This window comes from Callospermophilus lateralis, chromosome 1, assembly GCF_048772815.1.
Source record: "Callospermophilus lateralis isolate mCalLat2 chromosome 1, mCalLat2.hap1, whole genome shotgun sequence".
Classification (NCBI taxonomy): domain Eukaryota; kingdom Metazoa; phylum Chordata; class Mammalia; order Rodentia; family Sciuridae; genus Callospermophilus; species Callospermophilus lateralis.
The window spans coordinates 147,829,340-147,850,554 of record NC_135305.1 but is presented as its reverse complement, the minus strand read 5'-3'; the positions used below and the strand labels follow the sequence as shown (position 1 = coordinate 147,850,554).

At 44.9% G+C, this 21,215-nt stretch overlaps 1 protein-coding gene and 1 long non-coding RNA gene across 3 annotated transcripts in view; one reads left to right on the top strand and one right to left on the bottom strand.

Moving 5' to 3' along the window:
* The window catches only part of Tmem233 (transmembrane protein 233), a 35,439-nt gene extending 23,141 nt beyond the window's left edge, over positions 1 to 12,298 (top strand). The window contains exons 2-3 of one of the 2 annotated variants that reach the window (XM_077105283.1): positions 966 to 1,102; positions 10,547 to 12,298. In XM_077105283.1, the coding sequence (XP_076961398.1) occupies positions 966 to 1,102; positions 10,547 to 10,553 (144 nt within the window). In that variant the 3' untranslated portion in view covers positions 10,554 to 12,298. The remainder of the gene's footprint in view (positions 1 to 965; positions 1,103 to 10,546) is intronic. The other variant, XM_077105286.1, reaches the window with a different exon arrangement.
* Positions 12,299 to 13,060: 762 nt separating this feature from the next.
* On the bottom strand, positions 13,061 to 14,770 carry LOC143637937 (uncharacterized). The gene is made up of 3 exons (XR_013154527.1): positions 14,397 to 14,770; positions 13,641 to 14,182; positions 13,061 to 13,353 (listed from the first exon to the last, which is right to left on the bottom strand). It is a non-coding gene; the product is annotated as an uncharacterized LOC143637937 (long non-coding RNA).
* Positions 14,771 to 21,215: the final 6,445 nt, after the last annotated feature.

Here is a 21,215-nt window from a genome sequence, read left to right as displayed (position 1 = left end):
CATGGCATCTAACAACCCTCTTTACCTTCTTTGTTTCTTTCACTGGCGCGAAACATTCCCGCCGGTGCCAATGTTCAAACCCTGCTGGTGGGAAGCTTTAGCCCCAATTAGAATTAACTTCTTGGGCTCCAGAACTGACATATGGAAGAGCTTGCCGATAAACGGGCGACCTGTTATCTACCTCCGCCCTGGGACCTGTTCTTAGACCTATATAAACACACAGCCTTCTGTAATAAAGCGGAAACCTCTTTGGTGATCTGTGTCGTGTGGTGCGGCGCCTTCCAGTCTTACAGGTGGTCCATTCCATCAAAGTCCCTGACCTCAGGGACTGCCCTTCTCATGCAGAAACAGGTGAACTTTTATTATAAATGACCAAATAGCAAATATTTGAGGCCAAAAAGCCCTACAGTCTCTGTCCCAACTATTTAATCAAAATAGTCACAGACAATAGTGAACAGATGGATGTGGCTATGTTCCAAGCAAACTTTTATAAAAAGAGGCAGAGGACTGGGTTGGGCTCATGGGTCCTAGTTTGCATAGTTAGTGCTAGTGGACAAGACAGACGTCCCCCTTCATCCTATCATCCTACAAATGTGTGCCAAGCATATTCTACATGGCCAGTGTTCCTCTGGGCACTGGTATATGGTGCTGAACAAGTTAGACAACGGTTCCTGCCCACATTGTCATAATATTCCCATGGGAGAGACAAAATCAATCCTTTTAGTAGTCTCTGGGACATGCTAAGATGAAAGCAATCAGGAAATACAGAGAGGGCGGTTGACTCTACCTTGGAGTTGAGGGGAGGTTTTCCCGGAGGACCTGCAAACCATGCTGTGTGCTCCGCAGCCCAGAGCTGAGGGGAGCAGAGTACCGAGGCCTCCTAGCGACGTTTGATCAGGACAGCCTGCGAATCCTCAGGCCTTGTGGGTGTGTGACGTCACCAGCTCTTCCCTTGTGTCTCCCAGTCTCTAAACAGCTACAACGAAGGAGACTTGGAAGGAGCCAGGCGGCTGGGGAGGAATGCCAAGTGGGTGGCCATCGCGTCCATCGTCATCGGCCTTCTGATCATCGGCATCTCTTGTGCCGTGCACTTCTCGAGGAAGTAAGTAGGCCTTCTGAATCCCTCCCCGTGGGAACGCCTCCTCCTGACTGCCCACTGGCACCTGCTAGGATGGGTTAGGGTCCAGTAACAAATAACTCAAAACAAAAGGCTTTTTCTATCTGCTTCATGTGACCCTGGGCCCTGTTGTCAGGAGGAGGTCTCTCCTCCACACAGTCATTCAGGGCCCAGGATGACCCAGCTCCACCACCCTGCAGCTATCCTACCTCGAGAGGTGGGTGACTGGAGTCAGCTTGTCATGACCACTGTCTTTTTGAGTTGTAACCACCACGATTGCCCAGAATAATGCTAGTCGTTTGTTCTGCGTAATTTCCCAGCAACTATAAACAGACCAAGCCATCTGAGTGGTATGTGGGAGCTTTAAAACCAGATTCTGGCTCCAAGGATGCACCTGAATCTTTGATCTTAAGATGAACCAGATACATTCTAGCCAGGTTGGAGTCCGTTTTGTCCTAACCCATACACCCTCTTTCTGACCAAATTGTGAGAATTCAACTCTCTTGCTGCCACCCAGGATGATGCTTCCGTCAGCAAGAACCCTAATAAATTTCACCCTTTGCAATCCCAGCCTCTCTCTTGAGTCTCGCCACATCTTGGGGTGGGTCCTAGAACTGGGGTTTTCCAGAACAAGGGGTCGACAAATATTATCTACAAAGGGCTAGGTATTAAATATTTTAGGCCTGGCAGGCTTTATGGTCCCAATCACTGTCTCGACACAACCATTTGAGTCTGCCATCCTAACACAAGAGGAGCCTTGGGCGATATGCAAATGAGCAAGTGCAATATGCAAATTAGCGAAAGGCCGTGTTCCACTAAAATTTCATTTATAAAAATAAGATATCTTGTCTGTGGGCCTCTGATCTAGAACAGGGTGTATCCTCGGGCTGAGACAGGGAGAAGGAGGAAGATCAGAGAATCTCGGGGACTTTTCGTGGCAGGAGTCTGGGAGTCACAAATGTCACTTAGGCGCACCATTAGACAAAGAAAACCAGTCACACAGTCCCATCTAACCGTGACAGGGTGGGAAATGCCTGGGAGTTCATGGTGTATTTCGGAGCACTCTTTGATTTGCATTACCACATGATCTGTAAGATGATTCCCTGTGTGATGTGGCCTTCAACTAGCCCAATGATTCTTAAGTTGAAGGGCCAGAAGAACTATCGCGTGGTTTGGGTATCAGGGATGAGCCCTGATCTCATAAAGAGACGGAGGCTGTTAATTGGGACACGTTTCTTCTGATTTCTTCAGTTAGCTGAGATCAGCTCCATCTGCTAGAATCAATGACCCTTTCCACTAGAGCTCTGACAGAGGACGAGGGGGTATGATGGACAACCAGACCCAGAAATCACAAGTCCACATCCATCTGTGTCTAGCTGGGTAAACTCTGGTGATACAGATAAGAATGCCGAGAAATTCTTTAGGTTTCTGCCGGAGCAGTACAACTAACTCTTCCTATACCCTTGACCCATGCACTTTGCCCCTTGAGCTGGGCAGGGCGATTCCTTGGCTCAGTTGACTAAAGAAGCTCATCTGGGTGGGTGAGGGAGGAAGTAGGCATCCTTCATCCCGCCAGATCAGCCAGCTTGACCTTGGCGACCAAGAGAGCAGCAGGTGTCACAGTGGACCAACTTCCTACCGGACATGCCAGAAACAGGAGCAGTCAGTGGCCAGATGGAGGGGGTGACATCAAGACAAAAACTGTCCCAAGTGAAAAAAATAGGTGGCTCTGTCCCCAAAAGGGAGAAAAGGACACGGACACAGGAAACTCAAGGCTTCTTGCTTTGATGGCATGGATGTCAATAGGGTCTAATTGATTGAAAGTTTATGATATGGGCCCACGAAGAGGAAGACAGTTGGGAAACAGTTGTGGACACTCCCGACTTTATCCTTTAAAGAAGGCACAACATGGTGTGTGTGTGTGTGTGTGTGTGTGTGTGTGTGTGCACGTGCACACATGTGCATCATGGAGTACAGGATCAATGGTGCAGATCAGCCTGAGCCCAGGCCCTCGCTTAGCATTGACTCACCTTCAGCCATTTGTTCAACTTCTCCTAACCTCAGTTTTCTCATCTGCCTAATGGGGGTTGTAATAGTACCCATTTCATTTCATAAAGCTAGTGTAAAAGTTAATTAGATTGACCCACAGAATTTGTGGAGTTTGCTGCTGTTTCTTAAGTGGTACACTAAAAATGCTGACCATTCATGAAGCCCATTATTACTACTGTCACCAACATTATGGATAATGTGGATCATGTTCTGAGGTGTTAAGAGATTTGGGCTTTTGTATAAGCTCTTCTGATTTTTGGATGTTGACTGCAAATTCATAGTGTTACAGCCTGGGTACTAACTACTTTGTATTTAGTTGGCAATCAGTGGTGGACAATTTGGCTTTCAAAGATTAGTTACCATGAGACATTGTCTAAGAAGTTTTGTAAGGAGCACAGAAGTCTTCCTAGATAGGGACTGTCTTTGTTCCTCTTATGTTTCTTTCTGGATGTGTATACACTTGTGATTGAAGCTTGCTTACTTAGGAATACGAAGTATGAGAGAAAGGTGATTTCTCATTCCTTCTTCCTAAGGGGGCAGTGTCTTCCAATGGTTAGAGCCTAGACTTTAGCATCAGTTTTAGCAAGATTCAAATCCTAGTTCCAACGCACAGACCATATGAGCAAGTTATTAAATTCTCTATGACTCTATTTCCCTATTAAATAAAAACAGAATTATTTCCCTATCTATAAATTCATATTCCTTTTTTGGTTCTGGGGATTAAACCCAGGGTGCTCTACTACTGAGATATATTCCCAGTTCCTTTTGTTTTGTTTTGTTTTGTTTCATTTTGAGACAGAATCTCACTAAGTTGCTGAGGCTGGCCTTGAACTTGCGGTCTTCCAGTCTCAGCCTCCAGAGTCAGTGGGATTACAGGTGTGCACCACCTCAGATTATTTTAAAATATTTTTCCCTCCATGTTAAAAAGAGAACAACAAAAAAAAAAGTTTTCAGAGTTAGAATCCCATGGAGAAACTCGAATTTAAAGTGTTTGTCATGTGTGTGCAAGAGAGAGACAGACACACACAGAAAAGACAGACTGACGCAGGGAGAAGAGGCAGAAAGAGTAGGAGGGGGCGGGAGTAAAAGAATGAGGCAGACAAATAAAGAAAAAAATGACAGAGAAAGACAATAAGGGACTAATCCTTAGAAAATGAAATCAATTCTATTTTCCTATAAAGATGAAAAATATAGCCAATTTCTCAATAATCCTTTGGAATAAAAATTCCCCAGCCCTAGTTTACTAGAGGAATTGAATGGCAATGTATAGCCACTAAGAAAGAGTTCCCAACCCTTACACTGCAGAAGAATGATCTGGAAGGTTTAGAAGTCCTCATCCAAACCCACCTTCAAAAGATTCCAGCTCAGCCAGGCGCGGTGGCCCGCACCTGTTATCCCAGCAGCTCAGGAGGCTGAGGCAGGAGCATCTAGAGTTCAAAGCCAGCCTCAGCAACAGCGAGGTACTAAGCCACTCAGTGAGACCCTGTGTCTAAAGAAAACACAAAATAGGGCTGGGGATGGGGCTCAGTGGTCGAGGGCCCCTGAGTTCAATCCCTGGTACCTCCCTCACACCAAAAAAAGAAAAAAAATTCCAGCTCACTAAAATAAGACGTGAATCCCAGGAATCCGCATCTTTTCAGCTCTTCACACCACCCTGGAGATTCAGACACTGGTAGTTAGCAGAACCCTCTTTGCCAAGTCCTAGCAAATTTCCTCTCCCACGTTCAAAAGGAAGCCCACACCTACCATGGTAGCTGTTAACACTGGGGTCAGTTTTCATTTACATCAGCAAACTCATCCTCCCAATTTGTTCCAAGTCAATGCCAAGGAGGGGAATAGGGTTACCACCGAGCAGATGCCCCCAGAGGAGGTGCTGTTGGAACAACCTAAAGGCAGCAAGGACTTCCACAGAGGGTTGGGGAAATCTGACTTCAAAGGACACCAATTCCCAGATATGGTGGCTCGTGCCTATAATTCCAGTTACTCAGAGGCTGAGGCAGGAGGCTAGCAAGTTTGAGGCCAGCCTGGACAAATTATGAGGCCCTATATAAAAGAAAGAAAGAAAGGAAGGAAGGAAGAAAGGAAGGAAGGAAAGAAGGAAGGAAAGAAGGAAGGAAGGAAGGAAGGAAAGAAGGAAGGAAGGAAGGAAGGAAGGAAGGAAGGAAGGAAGAAAAGAAGAAAGAAAGAAAGAAAGAAAGAAAGAAAGAAAGAAAGAAAGAAAGGAAAAGAAAAGAATTTTTTTAAAAAAGTCTGGAGTCAGTGGGACTACAGGTGTGCACCACCTCACATTCCTTTTAAATACTTTTCCTTCCATGTTATCAAAAAGAACAAGTCTTGAGATCAGATAAAAAGCCATTAATGTGTGTCTAAGTTTCATTCAAAAATGTAAACTGCTTTTTAGTCCTCGCCTTTCAAAATATTTGTCTTTATCCTCAACGTCCCACCTGTTGAAGAACAGATTGAAACCCCAAGTGGTTGAAATTCCAGGGAGTAGCTTTTTTGGAATAGCCTCAGATTCTGGTAGTCTTTACCCAGATTCTTCAGAAGGTCTCATTCATTCTAATTTTACAGGATATCTATCCCAGCCACGTAGTAGTTGGGCAAAGAAAGATAGGGTTTGGTGTCATCCAATTCATAAGATCTGAGAATCACTTGAGTCAAAATGTTCAATAAGTTTGACTTGAACACTGTGTTGATAGAAGTGTTCTGGTCCAAATGGAATCAGAAAAATTAGTCTTCCCCAAATCAGAAAAAAAAAAATTTTCTGCCCTTGAGTTGCTGGGTAGAGTGAAATGATGAATTGCACAGGTGAAATTTCCACATATGGTGGCCCTCTCTCTCACCAGTCCTAATGAATTCTGACGCCCCTCCTAAACCAGGCACTGCGGGAGTTAGGGTCAGATCCCACCAGCTGAGGCTCATTCTCGCGAGACTTCCCCTATGTCAGATGCCAATCATAAGCCCCAGGCTATGACCTGTGCTTCGGACCAATCAGGTATAAATTAGCAGTTTCCCAAACCCCTTCTTCAGATTCTGTTAACTTGCTGGGAGGATTCACAGAATTCAGGGAAACACTTACTCATATTTACTCATTTATTATAAAGTTTATCCCAAGGATGTAGATGAACATCAGAAGAAATGCATAGGGCAGGGGATGCAGGAAGGGGTTCAGAGGTTCCGTCCTTCTCTGAGCTGCACCCTCCAGGCACAGGTCCAGCAGTGTGGGACCTATTAGAAACCTGTCTCTGGGGAGTTTTATGGAAGCTTCATTATGTAGGCATGATTGATTGCATCATGGGCCTTGATGGTCAATTAACCCTTCATCCCTTTACCCCTCCCAGGAAATTGGGGTGAGGAGGTCAGGCTGAATATTCCAAACTTCTAACTCTATGCTGTGTTCCCCTGGCAACCAGCCCCCATCCGAGTCTACCCAGCGCCCACCAAGAGTCACTTTTTAGGACAAAAGATACTCCTGAAGCCCAGAAAACTCTAAGAGCTCTAGAAACTCTGTGTCAGAAACTTGAGTCAAAGAGCAAATCTGGAACGAAAGATCCTCTTAGCACCCGGATCTACAAGAGCATTGGGAACTCTGTCTTAGGATCCAGAATCAGGGACCAAATATATAGTCCTTATTGTCTCACACTATGACACCGAAGCTGCCTGCTAGAATCCTCTGTTCTTGTTCTTTTCCTAGGAAGTTAGTAGTTTCCTCTTCCTCCTTCCTTGTGGACATGTTCCTGGTCACTTGTCTTGATGTCCTATGAAATTCACTGGGACTTCCTTAGTGGCATAGCCAGTTAACCATGACCAAGTTTGGGTGCAAGGGAGACAAGTGTTCTCAGCCATAAGTATGATACGCTCAGATGACCCAGTGACCATCTGGGAGTGTACAGTGGAGCTTCGTCTTTTTGCAGGTGTCTTAAGACCTGAAACCATGTTCCAGGCTCTTGACCATGGAGCAGAGTGGCAGCGAGAATGTTTTTGTTTTTGTTGAGGGCGGGGGGGCGAGTGTTTTTGGTTGTTGTTGTTTGTTTTGTTTTGTTTTGTTAGTATCAGGGATTGAACCCAAGGGCACTTTACCACTGAGCCACATCCCCAGCCCTTTTTAATGTTTTTATTTGGAAACAGCTCTCTTACTAAGTTGCTTGGAGCCTTGCTAAGTTGCTGAGGCTGACTATGAACTTGCAATCCTGCTGGCTCAGCCTCCCACGTCATTGGGATTACAGGCCTGTCTATGCCACACCATGCCCGGTGCTTTTTTCTTTTTGAATGACATAAATAGTTGACTTGCCATAAGCTAAATGCATATACAAGGTGAGCCACTGAATTCGCATCTCTGAGTGGTCTCCGCTATATCTAAATAGCCAGGTACACATCCAACCATGCATTAAAAGTGCTCGAATGTTACTCTTCACCTTAGGACGCTTTACGTTCCAAGGTTTCTATTAAGGAAGAACTTGACCTTGGGGGAGCGCTAAGGGTCCCAAGATTGTGTCCCATTAATAGGGACATGGAGTGAGGAGCTACTAATCCATTCTTCACCAGGAAAGCATCTCTCTCATAAACGCACTGACATGAATGTAATTCTCTGGCCTCAAAACATCTAGATGGGAGGGAAGTATGTCAAGGTAGGCCTAAAGCAAGAACGTGGACTTTTTGCAAAAAAATAAATAAATAAAATCCATCTTCTTTCCTGTACTATGGGCGAGGGCAAGGTTTCCCGGGAGTTGTTTCTACCCAGATGTGTCTTTGGAGAATTTTTGTGATTCTGTAATGAAAAGTGAGGATATCACCCATTTCCCCAGGTCAGAAGGGACTTTGTTGGCTCAGATAAATTGAGGGAGACATAAGTCAGAACTAAGTTGCCAGCAGAGAAAGAATTTTTTAAATGTGAGGGGCACATAAGCTTATGGGATGTTGGGGAAGAAATCAGAATAAACATGAAAAAAGATGGTCCCTCTCACTAGCCAGGGGGGAAGCACAAATTCAAGCAATAATGAAATACTGTGTGATTCTGTCTGCCAGATTGAAACAATTAAAAAGATGGATAATGTCTGTGTTGGCAGGGTGCAAAAAATGGAAACAATACCATTGGTGGAGGAGTGAATGGGACAGTCTCTGGCAAGTCAACTTGGATGTGTAGTCAGCACTCTGTATCGTAGGTTTCACACCCGTGGATTCTACCAGTCACAAATTTGCATCTGTATTCAGATTTTTTTTTGTCATTGATCCCTAAACAATAAAGTATAGCAACGATTTACACAGGATCTACATTGCATTAGGGATTATGAGTGGTCTAGAGGGGATCTAGGATGTGCAAAAGGGCTATGCAGATACTCTGCCATTTTATATAAAGAACATGAGCTTCTGTGGATTTGGGTGGCCAGGGTGGGTCCTGGAACCAATCCTCCTTGGATTCCAAAGGACAATGATACTTATTAAACTTTAAAATCCACGTGCCTGCCAACCCAGCAATTCCACTTCTCAAAATCCACCCTGGATACAGGTGCACACAAATGCACGTGAAACAGTAATTCTGCACCCCGGCTACACATCAGAATCACCTGGGGGGCTTTTTAAAAATTCTGAAGCCCAGAGCCCACCCTAGGGAAAATTTTATTAGAATCTCCCGTGACAGGACCGGGCACCAGCGGGTTTTAGGCTCACCAAGGAATTCTAACATGCAGCCTGTGTTATGAAACATAGATATGCAATGAGTTCACGGCAGCTTGGTTTGAAATAAGGGAAACCTTGAAACAATCTAAATGTGTATTTGTGGGACGTTTACGTAAGTAGCAGCTTATTCTCAGGATGGGATACTACACTTCGTTTAAACATGAAAACATCTGTCCTACTATAACTTTACAAGGCCCTGCATGATCGGTTTGCTGTCTCTCTGTCCCATCTTGTGGCACTCTCCCCATCATGCCATAGTGGATTCTTCTGTTGGAGGAGTTCAAATATGTTCCTGCCCCGGGGCCTTTGCACTTGCTCTTGCCTCAGCCTGAAACTCTCTTTATTCACATCCATGCAGCACATACCATCTCTTCCTCAGATGGTTGCTCAGCTATTACCTTAGCTTTATCCAATTTTACTTTTCTTCCTAGCATTTACCACTCCCTGGTTCCCCATACTGGGATGAAAAACCCAGGAATGTTTTCATTTCTGTCATTTCCCATAATTATAGACCACAGCCCTTAAGGATGCCTGCTTTGAAGCTAGAGCGCTAGAGTTTCAATCCAGGGTCCTTGGGCACGTCTTTTAACCCATCTGTGCCTCAGTTGTCTCTTGCATAAAATGGGGATAATAACAGTACCTATCTTCTGGAGCTGGAAAGATTCAATTGCATAAATCACTGTCTGACACTCTCTACTGTGTGGTTGTCAGGTATTAAAAGGGTCAGTGGGGGCTGGGGTTGTGATTCAGTGGGAGAACATGAGGCCATGGGTGTGATCTTCAGCACCACATAAAAATAAAGGTACTGTGTCCACCTACAACTAATATATATATATATATATTTTTTAAAATAATCACCAGTACTGAAAGTGATGCCCATCGTGTAATTGTTTATCGAATAAATTAACAAGTAAACAAAAAAATTGCAGAAAAGCATACAGTAAGCCTTCTATCTCTGTGGGCTCTGCATCTGATGATTCAACCAACAGCAGGGGAAACAAATTACTTTTTAAATTGCATCTGTACTGAGCATGCATAGACTTTTTTCTTGTTATTATTCCCTAAACAAAACAGTGTAACATCTACTTACACGGCAGTTACATTGTACTAGATAGTATAAGTAACCCGCAGATGATTGAAAGTATGTTAGGATGTTCCATTTTCTATAAAAGACTTGAGCATCTGTGGATTTTTATATCCTTGGGAGTCTGGAACCAACCATCCAAGGATACTGAGGGACAACTGTATACAGCATGAGCCCATTAAGTAAACACACACACACACACACACACACACACACACACACACACAATGAATATATAATTTCCAACTGCATATTTCTGGATTTAAATGCAGAGGAAAAAAATGGCTGTAGAGGCCCCCAGAACTTCTAGCAGCAGCACTCTCGGTTGGAAAGGAGAATGGGATTCAGACATGCTGGAGGCATTTGGTGGCATCTGTGTCATTCAGCTTTTTCCATGTGCCACGTGGACCATAAAACAGACTTTCCAAATGTTAAATATTTCTCAAAAGGAATCCTCTGCTCAGGGTCCAAAGCACGCGGACCTGCTCGTCCTTCTCAGCATCTGTTTACCCAGACGGATCTCCCTTAAGTGAGGCAGACCGCAAGCCAAGGAAGCCGGCCACCGAGTTGTGGGTCTGCCTGTCTGTCTGTGTGTCTCACTGTCTGTCTGTACCTCACAGCTCCTGAGAAGCCTGCTGCAGCCGCCAGCGTGGAGGATGGTCCTCATCTGCACACCCCCCTTCCCCAAAGACACTGAGGGATGGATCCCCGACTTTGGACTGTGAGATGCCTTCCTCCAGGACTCTCCAGAGGCAGGTCCCTGGCCAACCAACAACAAAAGTCCAAGATTCAGCAACCCAAGCAGCACGGCCACATCAGCCAATGTCCCCGATTAGTATAAAAACAAGAGGAAGAAGAAGAAAAGAAGGCTCCATTCTGAGTGGAGCCGAGCTCTGTGTCCATGCCTCCTCCCCCAAGATGGTCTCCAGACGCCTCCTTTCACAGGGGCGGGGAGGTCTGAACTGGGGGGAGTAGGAAGTTTCCAGAAAGCGCGGTGGATGCTGGGGCCTCTGCGGCATGTTTAAAGTTGTCTAATGCAGTTGAATGTGTGTGTGCTTGTTCTTTCCATTTTTTTAGAGGTGGCAGGCAAGCTCCTTGGTTTTCCGGAATGCCACCCAGCTATGCCACCCCCTCGTATTTCTTTTCTGTCCGCAAACCCCTAAGGTGGGAGTGCGCTGGCTTTGTCTTGTTTGTTTATCTATTTATTTATTTTGAGACAGGGTCTCACTGAGTCGCCGAGGGCCTCATAAGTTGCTGAGGCTGGCTTTGAACTTGCGATCCTCCTGCCTCAGCCTCCTGAGTCACCGGGATGACAGGCGTGTGCCCCGCGCCCAGCTGGGACTGGCTTTGTGACACCATGATTCTGCCTGTTGGAACACAGAGAGAAGGCGTGTACCACGGGTGGCGCCCAGGCTGGTTTCCACGCAGTTGATAGACATACTGTTAAGTAATATTGCAGAGAATGTTCCCCCTTTTCTCTTCTTTCTCAATCCTGACACAGCCAGGAGCAAGTCTCGATTTTGTGCCAGTGGGTCCTTGACACCTTCCTGACCCCATGGTTCTTTGTGCTGTTTTAACAACGAAGGAGCTGCCCTTGGGGTTGGGTCTGCTGTCTGGATGGAGCTCAATGGTATTGTTTTATTTTCGTGTTAGATACTTTATTTACTACCTTCCATTTGTGGCTCTGCAGAGATGGACGTGTTATGTCATTTCTGTTCAAATAAATTCATATTTATAGATATGTAGCAAATTTCAAAAACGAACATTAGAAACACAGTGATAATGAGTTTTCCAGAGCAGAAGAAAAAGCAGTGAATTTTCATGGAAAGAATAAGAAACTAAAAGTCAAACTATATCTGTTCCAGTGCCTTTTTTTTCTTTCTTGCCACTAACTAGCTATGCAAGCTGATGTCGGGCAAGTTTCTGGGGTTCTCTCTGCCTCCAGTTTCTTCCTCTGGAAAATGCAGATAAGAACACCTGCCTACTTTCCTCACCGTGTTATGAAAATTAATTGTCACAATAGGTGTGTTCCCGGGGGGAATGCTAAGTGTTTTACCAATACAAGTCGTGATTCTTAGATGACTGTGAATCTCGGGCATTGGCTAAAATACTGAGCCCTGACAAAAATAAATAAATAAAAGTGAATGGACACCCATTTCTAGCCGTCATCCCACCCACAGGCCCATTATGAGCCAGCTCGGGTCCCCGGAGGACGCTGTGTCAGGGACAGGGGTTCTCGGCACACAGGGACGCACCATTCCAGGAGACCGGATCCTCATTTCTGTCTGTAATATCTGGTTGTTTGTTTGTATGTGTTCGGGTCCCTGGTCTTTTCCTCAAATTCAATGAAAAGTGTTGCTGAGAGGCAGAATAAAAACGGTTTTAAGTAAAGCGTGTTTATCATGGTGAGTGAATTGTGTTTCCTGGGGGGCTCCCATCCTTCTGGAGATTTCCAGAACCAAAATGTGGCTCCCCCACCCCAGTGTACTTCCATGGAGAAGGCCACAGAGAGGCCAGGGGACGGGGGCTGAACGGGGCATCCATGCTCAGATAACTCAGGGCATAAAATAGCCCTGGGGTCCATATATTTACTGGTGCATGATAGTTGTACATCATGAGGGGATTTGTCACACAGTCACACAGGCACACAATATGATGTATGGTGCTTGGGCCAATATCACTCCCAGCCTTTCCTTATCCCTTCCCCTCCCCCCATCCCTTTCCCCTATTTTACTGATCATCTTTGATCTTCATGAGACACCCCCACCCCCACCTTTCATTTTCTTCCTCCTCTCTATCTTCCGCCTACGAGAGAAAAACCTGTGACCTTGACCTTCTGAGTTTGGCTTATTTCCCTTAACATAACCGTCTCAGGTTCCATCCCATTTTTCTGCAAATGACATCATTTCATTTTTCTTTTTGGCTGAATAAAACTCCATTGTGTGTATATATACCAGATGTATTTGATCCATTCATCAGTTGATGGACACCTAGGCTGACTCCATAGTTTGGCTATTGTGAATCGTGCTGCCACGAAGTGGGGTATGCGTGGATTGCTCCAATATGCCGACTTTAATTCTTCAGGCTAAATACCGAGGAGTGGGATAGTGTATATACGTGGTTGTAGATGGACACAATACCTTTATTTATTTATTTTTTGTGTGGTGCTGAGGATCAAACCCAGTGCCTCACATGTGCTAGGCAAGTGGCTCTAACACTGAGCTACAGCCCCAGCCCGAGTTTACTGTTGACATAACTGAGAATTCTGGGAGAATAGCTTCTGGTATGGCTAGATCTGGGGGCTCACTGTTAATAACAGCTCTTCCCTGTGCAATTCTCGGTCCCAGCCTAATGAGTTGGTTTGGGTTTCACGGTGACGAGATGGCTGCCCATAGAGTTGAACTTCTTCCTACCCACTTAGGAGCACCTGTGGAAATAAAACATTCCTTTAGTAACTACAGGAAGAAAAATTCTGGTTTCATCCAAAATATTGCACAATTCATCTGAGATAGGACACAGCCATTTACGAACAGATGTGGTCCCCAAAACAATACAAATTGCTGCTGTGGCCAGGGGTACTCAGCACCCTACTTGTCCACTCCCATGGACAGTGGTCAAGCCCTGGAGCTGAGTGCAAGGCTAGCCCGATGCAATCTTTACGGATGGAAGGTGTGGGCAGGGTGGTTTCCCAGAAGAGAACCAAAGTGCTTTTACCAGAAGGAAGGACAGATCCTGGCAGAAAAACAACCACTGTCCACATGAGCCATTCTGCTCCCAACTACGCCTTCCATATACAGGACTCCTGGGATCGAGTGGCTTTTCCATGTCCCTCTCGTGTCATCACCGTCCACTCCTTCCTCCTCTGACCAACACTGGTGGGGCACCTGCTCAGTCACAGAAGCTGGGGGAGGCTTTGGAAATCTCAGTACCACGAAGAGGGACCCCTGGAGAGGCTGCCCACCGTCTAAAGAGGGGGAACAGGCACACACACACACACCATCTGAAGGCCACACCAAAATGACAAGACAGGATGACCAGAGTACCACACAGTCACTTGGCAAGACAGAGCACCAGCAGTAGGTGAAGGCGGGGAAGGTTCAGGAAACAAATGCCTGTCTCACTGCCGTTGGCATCCCCTGGCTCAGAGAGCTGCAGCTCTTGAGGCTGCCCCGTCTCTGCCCACAAGTTATGGGCAGAAGCAGATGCAGACATAAAATCGCTGGCCTCAGCTCCTGGATCAGCAAATTATCTTTGGCCTACAGGAAGACAGCTGCATTCAGCAGAACGGCACCACGCATGAATCTTGATACGTAACCCTAGATCCAGGCTTCTAAATATAAAAGACAGTCTAGGGCCACCGGTTACCTACCCTCTGCCCCCCCAGGGGAAAAAGAAAAAGAAAGAAAGAAAAATCTTCTAAAATAGCATCCACATTTGTCAAGTTACCACCAACCCTTAAAAAATACTCACGGACATGGAATATTTGAGCCTGGGGATTATCCTTGGAATCAGATCCCTGAACCCAGACATTTTTTCATTTCGGTTTTGAAATAAATCCCTTAACAGGCAAAAACGCTGCTCTGGCATCACCCCTCATGGCTGGAGAAGCCTCAGAAAGAAGGAATTCTCTTTGCAATAGATGGATCGGTTGCAGCAGAGAGTCATTATCAGAGGTCGGAAGAGGGACGTTGGAAGTTCCTCTCTGCGTTGCCTGCGTGGGGCATCTGCAAGTCATCTGAGGTACCCGCTCCCGTCCTCAGAGGAGCGCCCAGCAGGTCGGCAGGACCCAGGACAAAATGTTCACCTCTTCCTGCCTAAGTGCCGACTTGCCCAGGTCTCACCCACACACCGGTCCACTGGCAAGCACTGCTATTTGTTCCCAAGCTGTCATCTCCTGACACTGCCACCACGTGTTCATCTCTGCCTCCTCCCTGAAGGTGACATGGAATCCCGTGAATGGGAACCGGTTGTGCTTTGGAGTGAAGTATTGGGGGGAAACTCATAAGAAGTCCAGTCCTGCCACAGCCTGGTGAACGGCATGGAAGAGAAGCCATATTTCTTGAACCATTACCAAAGCTTATCTAAACTATGAGACTCGGGCTCCTGTATCAGATTGACGGTGTTACGAATGTTACAGAGTGACTCAGCTCACGTTTATTATCTTATAGTTCTGGAGGTCAGAAGTTTCAAGTGGATCCCAGTGGGCCAAAATCAAGATGGCGGCAGGGCTGGAGTCCTTTCTGGAGGCTCTTTGGGAGAATCCCCTTTCTTACCTTTTCTACCTTCTAGAGACTACCTGCATTCCATGGCTCATGACCCCCTTCCGTCTTCAAGGTCAGCAATGGCCACTTAGCTGTCACACCAGACCTCTCTTGTTCTGACACCTTTCTCTCCCACTTCCTTATTCAAAGACCCCTGACATTACACTGGGCCCATCTTGGATAACCCAGCATGATCTCCATATTTAAAGTCTGCTAATTAGCAATCTGAATTCCATCTGTTCCCTTAATTCTCTCTTGCTATGTAACCTAGTATATTCACAGTTTTCAGGAATTCGTATGGGGCTGTCTTTGGAAGACCATTGTTCTACCTAACCCATTCTCTGTTCCCATTCATGCTCCATGCAACAGCCAGGGTGTCCTCGAAACCTAAGTGGGGGGACCCCGGGGGCTGTAGCTCAATGGTAAAGCGCTTGCCTCTCATGTGTGAGGCACTGGGTTCCATCCTCAGCACCACATAAAAATAAATAAAGATACTGTGTGTCCATCTACACCTAAAAATATACATATTTAAAAAAAAAAAAAAACGAATCCCATCATTCCTCTACTGAAACCTGACCCACCCAACCAAAAATCTCCCATGCAATTACCACAGCCCATGAAGCCCTATATGGTGAGTCCCATGGCCACTTCTCAGATCTCCTCCCCTACTCTGGACTCCCCCTCACCCCTCTGCTACGGCCACACCTGGCCTTCTTGCGCCCCCTCCCATCATGCCAAGATCATTTTTGCCTCAAGGCAAAAAAAAATGTGCTTCCTCTACCCAGAACACCCTCCCCAGGGTTTCACGTGGCTGGCTCTTCCTTATGCCCCAGACCTCAGCCTCTCAGAGAAGCCAGCCTGAGCCTCCAACTAGAGCAGCCACTCATCCCTAGTCACCTGCTGTCACATCACCCTGCTTTATTTTCTTCGTGGGACAACCTGTGACTTAATAACCACTACCTGTAATTTTCTTATTTATCCAACCACGAATTCATTCTCTTCTTTATTGTTTTAACTGCTGGTTGTCCATCTCCTCCCCCAGGCTGTCAGCATCCCGAGGGCAAAGTCTCTGCACAAGGCAGATCCGGGACCTATTGGCTGAATGAGTGAAAGTTCTTCTTCCCGTGGGCCCCTTCACCTGGCTAACGTCCATTTCTGTGTGTCAGATGCAAGGCCTCCTTCTGTCTCATGTTAAGTACCTCTTCAGAGAAGCCTTCTTGGACATGCCAACCCTTCAAGGACGGCGGGGGGGGGGGGGGGGGTGTCTCCCGCTGGCCTGCTCACATGGTGCTGTAGTTACCCTTTGAGATCTTATCATCACAGTAGCGGGGTACACTTGGTGTGGTTACCACTTAATATCTGGCTTCCCAACTGAGTTGGGGTCCCATGAGGGTAGGGATGGTGTCCATCTTGTTCACCTCTAAGTCCCTGAAACCTAGCCGGGTACCTGGCGTGAAGAAGGTTTTCCACGGTTATCTGTGGAGTGCATGGATGGATGGACGGATGGATAGATAAAGCTAACCAAGGTATTGGATGAAAATTCTGCAACCCCCAAACATTCCCACATATTCCTTTACCACCGATCATGAGGAGTTAATAAAAGAAAGAGATGATGAAGCACCTATAGCAAAAAGTTATTTCAAGATAGGGACCCAAAGAACCCAGACCTTCTGGGTGATCTGTCCCCAAGGCCTCCTCTGAGGCTAGGCTGCCCTCTGCTGGTAGCAACGGAGAAAGGCACTTGAATGAAGGGCTCTTCTTTAGTATCTTCTGAGTTTTTGGAATCTGGTTTAGAAACGCGCTTGGAATGTAGGTCAGTGACAGAGCTCATGCTTACCCCCAAACAAAACAACACAAAGTAACACTGAAACAGAAGCTGAACTAATGCGGTTTTTTTTTTGTTGTTGTTGTTTGTTTGTTTGTTTGTTTATTGCAGTGAGTGTTGGGGACCTGAACCCAGTACCTCAGGACTGCCAGGCAAGCAGCTGTACCGCTGACTACACCCCCCACCCACCCACAGCTAACGCTTTTTAGATCTTATGTCAGGCTGTTCTAAGCACTTTGTGCTGCACATGCATTTAACCTTCACAAGAACCCACCTGCGGCAGGTATTACGTACTTACCTGTAGGCACTAGAACAAAGCCCTGAAGTACAGTCAGCCGCTTTTGAGCTAGATATTTGACGGATCACTGGGGTAATTTTCGGGCTAGCTCATTTTAAGATAAGGCTCAGGCCTGAATTTCACAAGAGTGATGCAGAGATAACTATTCACATCTCTGCTCCTTAGAAATACCCAAAGCAGACAAGACAATCAAACGCCTGGTGACTAAGAAAGACAGAGGCCGGATCAGTAGGGCTTGTTATTTAGCTCCAGACTCGATTCTAAGTTTACCTTTATTGGCTCCAAAGAAGTCAATTTAAAATAAATACTGGATAACAAATAACAAATAAATACTGGATAACAAATAACAAATAAATACTGGATAACAAATAACAAATATTATGGCTTGCTGTCTGTGCTAATTCTTGACATGTATTCTCACTCAATTATCATTAGCATATATATATATATATATAGTTTTTTCTAGCTAGCAACCATATGTGTGTGTGTGTGATTTTTTTTTCCTATCTAGCCTACATTAGTTCTTTTTAAAAATTTTGTTCTTTTTAGATATACTTGACAGTAGCGTGTATTTTGACATACTGTACACATGCGGAGTATAACCTATTCTAATTAAGATTCCATTCTTGTGGTTATATATAATATGGAGTCACACTGGTCGTGTATTTATTTATGGACATAGGAAAGTTATGTCTGATTTATTCTACTGTCTTTCCTATTCCCATCCCCTCTCCTTCCCTTCATTCCCTTTTGTCTAATTCCCCCGCCCTTGTTGTGTATTAGTGTCTACATTTCAGAGAGACCATTTGGACTTTGGATTTTGGAGATTGGCTTATTTCACTTAGCAGGATAGTCCCCAGATCCATCCACTTACTGGCAAAAGTCATAAAGCCAATCTTTTTTATGGTTGAGTAATATTTCATTGTGTATAAATACCATACTTTCTTTATCCATTCATCTGTTGAAGGGCACCTAGGCTGGCTCCATAGATTAACTGTTGTGAATTGAGCTGCTATAAACATTGATGTGGCTGTGTCACTACAGTGTGCTGATTTCTAATCCTTTGGGTATTATATCAAGGAGGGGTACATACTGGGTCAAATGGTGGATCCATTCCAAGTTTTCTGAGGAATCGCCATACAGTTTTCCAGAGTGGTTGCACCGATTTGCAGTCCCACCAGCAATAGATGAGTGTACCTTTTTCCCCACATCCTTGCCCACATTTATTATTACTTGTATTCTTGAAAATGGCCATTCTGACTGGATGAGATGAAATCTCAGTGTATTTTTAATTTGCATTTCTCTAGTTGCTAGAGATGTTGAACATTTTTTTCATATATTTGTTGACCATTCATATTTCTTCTTCTGTGAAGTGACTTTTCCTTTGCCCATCTATTGATTGAGCGACCCTGGATTCAAGGACATCAGCTCTCAGTACCTGTGGGGAATCAGTTCCAGGGTCCCCCTTCCCCAGCCAGGATACCAAGGTTTGAAGATGCTCAAATGGTTTATACAAAATGGCATAGTATTTGCACAGAAGCTACATACATCTTCCCTTATACTTTAATCATCTCTAGATTACTTATCTTACCTAATACAGTGTAAATGCCTTATAAATACTTGTCATACTGTATTGCCTAGGGAATAGTGAAAAAAGAGAGAATAAATCTCTACATGTTCAGTACCAGACACAATTTTTTTTATCCCCAATATTTTTAATCCAAGGTTGGTTAAATTCCCAGATATGAAACCAACAGATACAAGGGGCCAACTGAGCTACTATTAACTCCTCTTGACCTCTGAAGAAACTAATGCACAAAGGAATTCAGTAATTTGTCCAAGGTCACACAGTTGAAAAGCTAAATAACTGGAGCCCAAGGCCACTCGATTCTAAACTCCATGTTCTTAATCATTACACTTGACTAATCTCCGTAAAATTATAAACCGAGTCTCACAGTTTAGTTCATAACTAAGCCAAACTAGGAAAATGACTTTTTGCACATGACAGGATGAAATGACCTATTAATCACCTGTTACCCATTTTCCATAATTAGATGCAAACCTGACATAAATCTGTGTGAGCTGAACTTTTGGGATAGATTTGCATTCATTACAATACATTTTCTGTTCGGAATCTTATCAACTGTTTAAGAAGCACCGAGGTCTGACCTCTATGTCTAAAACATATTTTCTATGCACGGATAATTAATATTCAACAAGGAAGAAAAAAAAAGAACAGCATCCTTATTGTTTATGAATATGACCTCATCTGAGTCTGAGTCAGAAGGACTTTGGTTGCAAGCAACAGAAAATCCAACTGACTTAGTACAAAAAAACATGAGAGAAGTCACTGGTTCTGAGACTGGGAAATTTTAGACAAAAACAACCTTCAAGGTTGGCTTGATCCAGCACATCACAGTAGGCTCTGTCTCTGCTTATTTTGGATTCTCTCAGCTCTGTTCTCGGTTATACGTATTCCTGGTTCTCAGGTTGACTTCCTTCATGAGAGGAGTCTCCCGGGCTCCAGGAGAAGGCAGGCCTCTCTCTTCAGACCTGCAGACAAAATGGATTCTGCATTCTCCAGTCAAGCCCATTCTGGAATAATTCCTGTAGCAAAAGGAGTGGAACTAGCCAGTCAGGACCTGCCCGTGGAATTTCTCAGTAAATTGTAGCTTTCCATTTTTATCTTAAGAAAACGAGACGTGCCTGCCTGACTCAAGTATAAAGGGAATGACCAACGGTGAAAAGTTAGTCCCCCTCACTCACAAATCCACAAATGCATAAATGCACAGGAAAATGTTGAGGTTCCGTTTTACTTAGCATCAATGAGGGTGTGAGAACCAGAGACCCCAAATATCATCGTGGTGATCTTTTTTGGAAAGAAATTTAATAATTTCTATGAATTTTGGAAGGTGTGTATATACTCTTGGATCTAGTGATTCTATTTTCATTAGGAATTATCCCCACTATTTTAATCGTAGGATATGTGAATGGGGCAGGTTGCATGGATACACGATGTTATTATTTATAAAAGTGCAAAACAGAATACAGAACTGCCCATCCAGAGAGACCAATCAGTCTTCTGGCTTCTCACTGAAAATAAAGTAGGAATACAGGAAACCACACCAAAGTAAGATGTGGCTTGGCGAATGACTACCCGGCAGATATTTTAGCAACTGCCACTCAGGCCGAGAAATAAAATTTTGTCAGACACCCCAGAAGTCACAAAATGAGACAGTTTACAAATTAAGATCTCTACCACAAGAGTGGAATCTTCCGAAATTCACAAGTCTCTATTTTTATAGCCAGCTGAATTCTTACCATCAGTCCAGTGCCCAAATTCTATGATATTGTAAGATTTGTCATACCAATTATCACATGATAAACTGTCCCATGAATTCCCAGTGACTTGTCACAAAATCCAAAATTCTCACTGTGGACATCAAGGCCCCACCGGGTCAAGCCTGTCTTCCTATTTTCCAATACACTCCAGCCATCATACAAATGGCAGAGATGCAGAGAGAACACAGGCACATCTAGCAAGAAAAAAAATGGACAAGTCTCTTGTGATGGTTTGGAAATGGTTTGGTCCCCCAAAGATTCATGAGCTAGAAATTTGGTTCCCAGCACAGAGGTGTCGAGGTGGTGGAACCTTTGAGTAGCAGGGTCTAGTAGAAGGTAATTAGATCATGGGGCCCGGGCTCATGAATGCACTGATGCTGTCAGGAATGGGTCAGGTCTCCTAGGGGTGGATTAACCCCCATAAGAGCAAGTTGACGTTAAAAGAGCAATCTTGCCCTCTCCCCCATCTTTCGCCTCCTTTCATGCCCTGATTCCAGCCTGGGACCAGTGGGCCCATGATGCCTCTAATACAGCAATGCCCTATCATTTGAACCCTCCTGGCA